The sequence below is a fragment of the Oryzias latipes genome, chromosome 6, assembly GCF_053564925.1.
Source record: "Oryzias latipes strain Hd-rR chromosome 6, Olatipes_Hd-rR_3.1".
Lineage (NCBI taxonomy): Eukaryota > Metazoa > Chordata > Actinopteri > Beloniformes > Adrianichthyidae > Oryzias > Oryzias latipes.
This window is the reverse complement of record NC_136242.1, coordinates 18,606,143-18,615,894: the sequence shown is the minus strand read 5'-3', so window position 1 is coordinate 18,615,894 and position 9,752 is coordinate 18,606,143. Positions and strand designations below refer to the sequence as shown.

General features: G+C 37.9%; 1 protein-coding gene across 1 annotated transcript; it reads left to right on the top strand.

Annotated features, from left to right (window-relative positions):
- Positions 1–136: 136 nt before the first annotated feature.
- On the top strand, positions 137–7,087 carry LOC101175317 (CD81 antigen). The gene is made up of 8 exons (XM_004069582.5): positions 137–346; positions 1,082–1,196; positions 5,039–5,136; positions 5,246–5,320; positions 5,419–5,532; positions 5,634–5,726; positions 6,352–6,435; positions 6,554–7,087. Exons 1-8 carry the CDS (start codon positions 281–283, stop codon positions 6,617–6,619), a joined length of 711 nt encoding a protein of 236 aa, XP_004069630.1. The 5' UTR covers positions 137–280; the 3' UTR covers positions 6,620–7,087.
- Positions 7,088–9,752: the final 2,665 nt, after the last annotated feature.

Sequence of the window (9,752 nt, the reverse complement as noted above, 5' to 3'; positions counted from 1 at the left end):
GTGAATGGGAAAAAAGAATAAAAAGGGAAAACTTTAAAATAAACATCAATAATAGCAGTAATAACTCACTGTTTTTCTTTCTTTCATAAAAAAGGAAAACAACTGTGGGCAGTTCCTCACCTCATTTTCACTATTCATTGAGGAGGAGTCTGGCGCACAGACCCTCAAATGGACTAGATAGGACTCCTCCTCTGACAAAGACCGTGTGATCCCTGGAAGTACATAGGTCTCACAAACCCTTGATTTGGGCAAGTAGAGCATATCCAGGAATTGCTCAAACATGGCTGTTGCGGGCTGCACGAAATGCATAAAATATATGTTATTTTTCTTTAATTTCATTTTTTGGGTAAGTCTATCTTTATTTACTTTGTTTTGTTTTTGCTAATGTAGCTTTTGTTGATGCTTGAACAACCTGTTTACCTCTTTTTTTATGCTTAAGTATGAAGAAGAAAAATGTTTGTTCCAAAAATCAGAAAAACCTTAAATGTTCATAACTAACATTAAAGTAAGTTAACCTACTATAACTTAAAAATAACAATATTTGGCTTCATGAAATCTGCTTTTTAACAGAGGAATCCTTCTTTTGGACAAATTTTGAGTTACAGCATGCACGTTGTTTCCTTTGTTGGTTTGCTTGTTTTCAGATTTAAAAACAAACTCTTAAGCCTTCTCTTCCTCCTTCTGCTATTTTTTCTTTTTGGATTGAGTTTCCTGTTACTTTGAGAACAATGGGAATTTCGACAGCATAACAATGATGGCAAAGGTCTTGAAATAAACAATGTCAAGAGTTGCCGCCACAACTTTTGGCTGCGCTGCTCCATCGCCTGGTGGGATGGTATTCACCAGGACATGACCTGGGTCACGGAGGTTTCAGGATGTTCTTCTCTGAAGGAACAGCACAATAAAGTAAAAAAAAAGGGGCCAAATACTTCAATGAGGATTTGAACTAGAGTTGGGATTCTGACCTTGTTTTTTGTGGCTTTTTTTCCTATTCAGATTTATCTGAATTTACACAAATGTTTCATTAAAGAGTGGAAGTGGAGGGGGAAAAACAGTTCAAGCCTTTTTCTTTTTGGGACAGCTGGCCGGAGGAGTGATCCTGGGAATGGCCCTGTGGTTACGCCATGATAGTCAAACCAGCAAACTCCTCATTCTTCAGTTTGATGGCCAGCAGGCACCAAGCACTTTTTACATCAGTGAGTATGAACCAGCGGTCCACAGTCAACCCTTTCCCACCACAAAACTAAAAACAAGGGAAGAAAATCAAACAGAGGACTCAATTTAGTCAATTTGAAAAGGAAAATACATTTTGAAGTCACCAAAGACACACCATTTGGGATTTTACAGTAAAATAAAACTTTACAAACATTAAAGCATTACCATGATTTATTTTTAAAACAGGAAGTTACTTTTTTAGGTGTTGTCCGGATGCCTGGTAACAGAATTCAGCTGTTTATTTTTTTAGTGTGAAAAATATCACAAATCCTTACGTGACATTTTGCAAAAGATTTTTTTTAGTTCAAGTAAAAGTTCACAACTTAAAACAACTAAAGTTTTTAACAGACAGTGAGCAAAAAATGTACATCTGTGACCATGCCAAAAAAAAAGTAAATTATTTTTGTTATTTTCTAAGTCAAGAACTTTTTTGTTGTTGTTTTTGCTAAATTCATAAAAGCTCTTCATAAATGAAGTGAATTTTTCACGAGTTGACTCTGAGAGTTGATGGATAATAATCATCAATGCAGTTGCCTCACTTTGTGTTCAGTTTTTTTTCATATATTTCCCTTGAAGTTGAATCTTTTTTGAGACATTGTTCTTACTAACTTTTTGATATATTTTCTTACTGAGTAAAAAGCTAATAAAGCAAAGAAAGCGATCCAATTAAGATACCATAACAATGATGTCTAGAAATATTAGGGGCAGCTTGACTTTTTAAAAGACATCAGGAAACAGGACCTGCGTAAATCCGCAGCTTGACTTAACTATGACCCAGCTGCATTGCTTTTCACCTTTTTTGTCATCACACACTCCCCTTTGTTTATTACTGTCTGCATTTACACTTGGGACGGTTGAATCTCAAGTCTTTTTGATGTTATTTAAAGAAAGCAGCAGATGTTCCAACTAAAAGCGGAGGCGGGTGTTGACTCAGTAACATTAAAGCCACTTCTTCTGGCTTTATTACTCTCATATTTGTGAGCACAATATTTAAGTCCTTTCAGCTCCACTCAAATTAGCGTTGCGTATTAGGCTCTGTCCACTACATGAACTTATGACGTGATGATGTCTCCACTTTTGACTGGAGTAATTCATGGAAACGGCCAGAGGGCTGGTGTACTCGAAACCAGGTAAACATTTTAAACATCCATCATCCTGGTGTGCTGCGGCGTTGAACTTTGTGAGCCCATTAATTTAGAATTGGGCTCCCGCTGTTCTACCATACTTACTTCTCAGTAAGTATACAGCGCAAAGACGAACCTGTGCTTTATATAGAATAACTCCACACTAGTGATTATCAAGGCAGGGCGGCAGCAGAGGCCCACCCAAGAGAGATCAAGGCATTTTTTTCTTTTTTTAAACCCTCTCTTGCATACACGCCCTCGCATAATTTAACCAACTTTGTACCTCTGCATATTATCCTTCAAATTAGAGTGTGAAGTGGGTGTTTTAAGCACCCTGGCAGGCCAAAGTACTGTTTATGTAAAGCTAGAAATACACAAGCTCTTTCCTCTGTATCTTGAAATCATTATCATGGCAGTTGTCTGGTCGAGTTTCCTCTGCAGTTCTTCATAAATTAATAGTTTTACTTTCCTAAATTAGCTTAAATTATTGCTGAGGAGTCGATGGGAATGTTTTCCGTCAGTGTGGTGGATGTGAAGTCGAAGCCATTTAGTGGAAGGCTGGGATTAGGAGGGGGCTCATCTGGAGAGGATGAGTCCTCTGTAAACAGTTTTCTTTCATTCCGGAGTCTTTTGTGACACAAAAAGACAGGAGTTAAAGCTAATTCCATCATTTTTCAAGATGAATCTTTATGTAATCCATCACTGTTTGTTTAGGCACTGTGATTTGGACCTGATGTCAAAGTTCTTCTCACTTTTATTGTTTTTAAATAGTGGATATGAAACTCAAGAGTGACTTGAAGCTTTTGTTATCCCACAACAGAGACCAAGAAAAATCTTCTCTAGGGATCTAACATCACGTGTCTCCTTTAAAGACTCCAGCCTTCAAACCTCAAAGGGTGTTGTCATAGTAATGGTAGGCAGTGGAAATAATGGCTCCATTGCTGCATTGCAGTTTCTGCCCCTGGTAGCCGTTTCTTAGTGGAACAAAAGTCTAGGGGGGCGGTGGAGGGTTAGAATGGAGAAAGTGTAAATGTGGACCGGCTGTCCATGACAAATGAGGTGTACTGTGAGGTGTTGGGGGCCTGCTGACATGTCAGAGTCTATTTCTGCTGGTCCTTTTTAGTGTTTTGTTGGTCTACATAAAAATGTGCAACTTTATTGAAGTGAATGAGAATAGAAAACCTAGAAATGGATCCCCCCCCCCCCAAAAAAAAAGTGACTCACAAAGGCGACAAAAACATTTTTAACTTCAACTAAATGATTTCAATTTCACAATAACTTGCATACTTTTGACATAGTTCATCATTTAAAGCAAGCTTGAAATTGTAAACAGTAATTTAGAACAAAGGTGTTATTGAATAAAATTAAGCTGCACCTTTAATCCAGTCTTTAAACTTTCATTCTTCTTAGTGCAGAAAACATACCACCATTATTTCCTGTCTGAGCTGTTACTTGACCTCTAAACTGTGCTCCACATACACTTCCTGTCACCATAGAAGGAAAAAAAACAAGATAAATCACCAGTTAAAGCAGGAAAGGCCACCCTATTTGTTTAGCACATTTCAAATTCAGAGGTTATTGAAGGAAGTTTATATTTCTAAAAGGAAGGTCACTGCAGAGTGTCAAAGCAACAACCAATGAGGGATTTAAATTCTTTAAAACCAAAATGAAGATGGAAAAAAGTGTTTAAACCATATTTTCATGAACAATACTTTAGAGAAAACGATATAGGAAGAAAGGGCCAAAAAAAACAAAGTCACTGTTTTTAGTTTAATTTTGAAAGGAGCTAATGTTGGGGCAGATTTTGCATCGACAGGTAAAAGATCCTTTCTATTTCCAGGTTTGCAGGTCATATTGTATGATGTTTTGGATATCAGATATCTAATTAATTTGACCAAATTGTAAGGGAGTGTACAAAAAAAACGGTTGGTGCACGATTTTCTAAAATATAATGTTATGCTTTGTGAAAAATGTCTGTATTGTAGTTTAATTCTTCTGCAGTGCAACATGCTGTGTCAGCGTTAAAACTGTTCAGCTGAGATGTTTCCTCTCAGGAAACTCAGGAGAATTTCATTTGTACGTTTGATTCTGTTTCAGGTTTGGAGAAATAAAAACATGAGGCCTGTGTACTTTAACAATTCTAGTGCACTTCCTCAACACTTCATACATTGCATCAAGTGTAGAGAAAAATTAGGCCTCTGCTAAACTTTGTTGTCTTTCACTGACTTTTCGCTGCACCTGACCCGAGTCAGTTTCACATTTTTGTTTAGCGGCTGCCACTCTGGCCAAGCTTGGATTTCAAATGTCCTCCGACTCTCCATTTTATCTGTCTGATACCACAAATGTGTGTATATTGATTTTTGAGCCTTTTTTTCATGCCTCCGTCTGTTTCCTGGGAAGCGCTTGGGGTCAATGGTCACGGGAGATGAAGGATTGTGGGAAAGGCATTTCCTCTCCTGGCGGGCTGCTCTGTGCAGTCAGTTCGGCCTCTCTAACTCAGGATCTGGGAGCTGTTTATCTTCAGGATGTCAATAATGTCATGTCACCTCACAGAAAACGTAGGCAGAACATGCAGGAAGTCCATTACTAAACATTGTGTGGAAAGGAGCCAGAAAGGTCTTCCCCTGACATTGTTGCCCCCTTGTGGTGTCAGGGACATAGTGTAGCAATCTCAATTTTAAAATGTTTTTTGAGTACAGGTGTGTATATCCTGATAGCGGTTGGAGCTGTGATGATGCTCGTGGGCTTCCTAGGATGTTATGGTGCCATTCAAGAATCTCAGTGTCTGTTGGGAACTGTAAGTACCTAAAGAATCTGACTGTGCAAATAATTAATTAATTTCTACAATTCTCCTTTTTCACATGTTTTGAGAGTTTTTGATTGATTACCTGGTTCTTTTTCTGCAGTTCTTTTTCTTTTTGGTGATCCTCTTTGCATGTGAAGTGGCTGCAGCTCTCTGGGGTTTCATGAACAAGGACACCGTACGTAAACTAAGACACGCACACGCATCACTTGTAATTGACGTTTCTGCCTTTGTTCCAGTAAACGCCAGTGACGCTCGATTACCTATCATCCACAGATTTCCAAAGAACTCATCAATTTTTACGACGCTGCTTACATCAAGGCTGTGGATGTGTCAGACCCCACCAGTAAAGACTCAGCCACCAAAGTTCTGGATGTTTTCCACACTGCAGTATGTTAAAAGCAAAATCCTTGATTAGATTTGTATTCATCCCAGAAAAAGATTTTTTTTTTTGTGTGACCTCTTGCTTCTGCCCCTGGTTCCGCCTTCAGCTTGACTGCTGTGGAAAAGGAAATGACACAGCTCTCTTCAAACATGTTGCTGCATCTTTGTGTCCAGGAAAAACTCTACAGAATCCTTCACAGGTATGACTGCATTTTAAAGGAAGCTCCTGATTTGTCCCAAAAAAAAATAAAGATGGACACCTGGACAGCAAGGTGACCAAATTCTATCCCTCCTCTACCTTCTCTCCTGTACAGAGGAGTAAAATCAAATCAATATGTAGAAAAAGTGTGTTTTAACTGCTGAAAATTTGCATCTCCCTTCTGGGCCGCCTAGTTTCGGGTGGATTAATACCACCTTTGAAATTTCATGCAGGATAAATCTGTTTTACTGTAAAATGATGTAACAGAGACAGTTTGGAAGGGCATTCCAACCCCTCCCAGATGCCATCATACATCTGGTTCTTTTAATTTCTTTGAATCACGTTAATACACACCTGAATGATACACGCCAACTAACTGACAGAACCTGCCCCTTACAGAGGAGCTCTTACTTAATCATAATGAGTTAAGCAACAGCAGTCTTTCAGCTGCTTGCCCTTTTAATTCCATGGGGGTTGAACGTAGATTTTCACTCACTGCCCCTGCGTGTTGGCTCAGTTTTGCTCACTTAAGGAATTACAAAAGAATGACCAATAATTGATAGGATAATAATAGATAATTGAAACATGACTGTAAAGCTTTGCATTAAATCTTTTTCTCTCCTTAGAGCTGTCACACAAAGCTGACATGGCTGTTCTCAGAGAAGCTCTACCTCATCGGACTGGCTGCCTTGGCGGTTGCCGTCATCATGGTGAGTTGCAAAACACACGTGTCGTACATCTCACTGAAGTTTTTAATCGGCTGGTGCAGTCTCTTTCAACCTGTTTGGACAAATGGAATTGAATCCCACCTTATTCTCCTCCATTTAGGTCTTTGAGATGATCTTCACCATGGTACTCTGCTGTGGCATCCGAAACAGCCCTGGAGTCTATTAAAAGTCTATCAAGCAGCAGCAAACTCCAACATCTGTTTTTTTTTGAGTCTCCAGTCTCTGCTGTGCGCTGTGGGGTTTATATGTATCATTTTATTTTAGATCAAGTCATTTTTTTTAATTTTAAAAACATTGTGAATCTGTTGCTATTAATCTTTACTTTCTAGCAGGCAGACATTTATAATTTACAGCATACCACATGCCAAAGTTCCAATTCATGAATGCATGCATTAAAAAGTGTCTTTCAGTCATTGTTTTTGTTCATGTGTAAATTGTACATACACTTATGTTGTTAACATTCAGGAGTGTGACAGTGTTATTTAAGCGGCAAGGATGCTTCTACTTCAGTATGACTGTGTCTCTCTTGGCCCCTTAGTGTATTAACTTCTGATGCATTTTTTTGATTAATCAGAACGTTTTTTTTAGGTTTTCTTTACTCAAAGATCTAATAAAATGTGCAACTTCACTTAAATTTCCGTTTTTTATTGTTTTTTCCATGTAGTCTGTGAGATGAGGCCTTTTCTCTTTTTTCTACGACTGTCATGCAAGTTTTTAAAATAGCGGTACAAAAAATTATGTCTCTTTAAACAATATTTATGTTTATATGTAACCCTTGTGCTATCCTAGGCACTTTAACATTGGGAGTTGGGTCATCTAGACCCACTAGACAGTGCGCTGAATCTGTTTTATTCAATGATTTGTGATCTTCACTGGTGTCCATGGATTGCATGAAATCTTTCCACCTTTATCCACCTTTGTCATGGTAGGGAGAACACGTCAATGGAAGGGTGGGGTCATCTAAGATAGCACAAGGATTAATACTACGTAGTTGTGGTTTTTTATTTTATTTTAATGTGTTTTCCCACAACTCACCACAAGGGGGCACTGTCACGTGACTCTCATGCTTTTAAAATCCCAAACTCATCCAACTTGTTCTGGCGTTCTGAAAGCAGACACACCCAAGTGTTTGTTCTGCCAACAGGTTTACTTTCTCACCAGAAACAGCTCTGATGTCAGACGTGGCGGTTCAAATTTCAATATGGCCTTGAGCTCAAATGCTTCATGTGTGGAATGTCTATGCACAGAAAACATTCTGACACTTTGCATTGCAAATTTCACATTGGATCTCTAAAGCAAAGTTGCTGTATGCAGATGGGTCTTTCAGTTTTACTGAGCTTATCCGTCACATGGTCACCGCTGAAATAAAAGCTGCTCTCCGTTTCGAAGCTGAGAATTTAACTTTTGTCACTTGGCTGCGGTTTGAAAACGTCTGCAAGCCTCACATTTTCTAAAGTGGGTGTTAGTCTCAACATGGAGCCATCGGCCTCTATGGACCATCTTTCCTGTTTAGTAAGATAAAGCACATAAGAACACGACAGTTGGTCTCGCCACAGAGTTCAGATTTCTTTCTTGAAGCAAAAACATGTTTCTCTAGTCGAGCTGTTAGCAGTGATTTATGCCTGACTGCTCCCTAAATTAAGCCTTTCTCAATCAGACAATGTTTTACAGTTATGTAATAAACACAAACTCCTCTGTTCTTAGTTAAGAAATTAATGTAATCTTTGCTCTTGAACATTTTTGGTTTTCTCAAACTTAACTCTTTTTTCATAACTGGTTGAATCCATTTTTTCTTTTCAACGTAAGCATCTTAATGTTAATGTTAAAAATGTTAATAATCCTAATAACAATATAAGGACCAGCTGTTACATAAAATAGTTTCACAAAATAGTGTTAGTTATTTTGACCACATTCAATTAAACATTTGGCCTAAAAAAATCATTTTTAGGGAATTGCAATTTGTTATTTTTAAAAAGGGGACCTGAATGTACCAAAAAACAAAACATCTATCCTGTTCTGAGAAAATCGCACAGGAGAGCACACAACTTTACAAAAACAGCCCCGGGCAAGCCCTCGTGAGTGAACAGTGCAAATCTCCACTCTACCATGCAGAGGATTTCAAAACTTTAAAGTACATCTACAGCTTCTACACTCCAAAAAATGATGTGAAGAAGTTTTTCTTCTGCTTCATGTGAACCTAAAAAACATTCCTTTTTACTAAATGACTTCTCTCAAAGCTGAATCTTTTTTTTAGTGGCACTTAACTCTGACTGTGTTCTATTTGACTCAGTTTCTGCTTGCTTTTTGCACCTTATTGATCTCTGCCAAACAGTTAATACAACACTTAGATTAAGCATTACAGTGCAGCACAATAGTGTCAATTCAGGCATAGCTAAGACGTAAACCCTTTTCTATCTCTCTGGTTATAAACTATGTTAAAAAGGAGAGACAATTCTGATGATAATTGCTTCCACTTGTTCCACAGAATCATCTGTGGAACTTAAAAAACAAGCAGCAGATGATGTTGACTATCACAGTTGTACAAAAGTCAGGGAAGGTCTTGCCTCTTGCACTGCCTATTCTGGTCATTCCTATGGAACTGTATTTACAGAAATATCCCTGCTTGCTGACACGACACACAAACCATAATCCCCCCTCTAAGGGTACAGAATACACTGCAGCAAAAAAAAACAAAAAAAACGTGTGAATTCCTTTTTTCTTGTGTGACACATAAATGTGTAAAGTAAAAGTTTATTCCATAGAGTATCAACTTTAATTCAAGTTTTCTTTTTTAATTTAGACACAAACTTTACAGTTTGTTTTGCGGTTAACAGCAAGAAATTGGATTTGAAAAAACAGCAAGTGTTTTTTTCAAACTGTCATGAGTTCAGATCTTAGATTAAAGTTAAAAAAATGTTGTTTAAATATGTTAAGTAACTGTTTAGGTTTAAGTTATACTTTTATTTTTAAAATTAAATGCATGACTGGGACAATAACTTTGTATCAATAATAGCAACATAAATGCTTAAGAAAACTTAAAGCAGATTTGTGCAAACAAAGGTTATTTCTGTCTCCGGGTTCACACCACTTTTCATTCTACCAAGTGCCAGCAGCAGGTTGATGCACAGACAGATGAAGTCATTTTCAGACACAGGTGGGTTCAGTCAGAGTCTGCAGAAACTGCTGATCCCACATTCTATTCCACTGACTGGGTCAAGTTTGAAATGTTACAACAGTAATAGCCCTAAAATCATTCCTATGAAAGAAACATATGTCATCTAGAAAAAGTGGCATTTCTC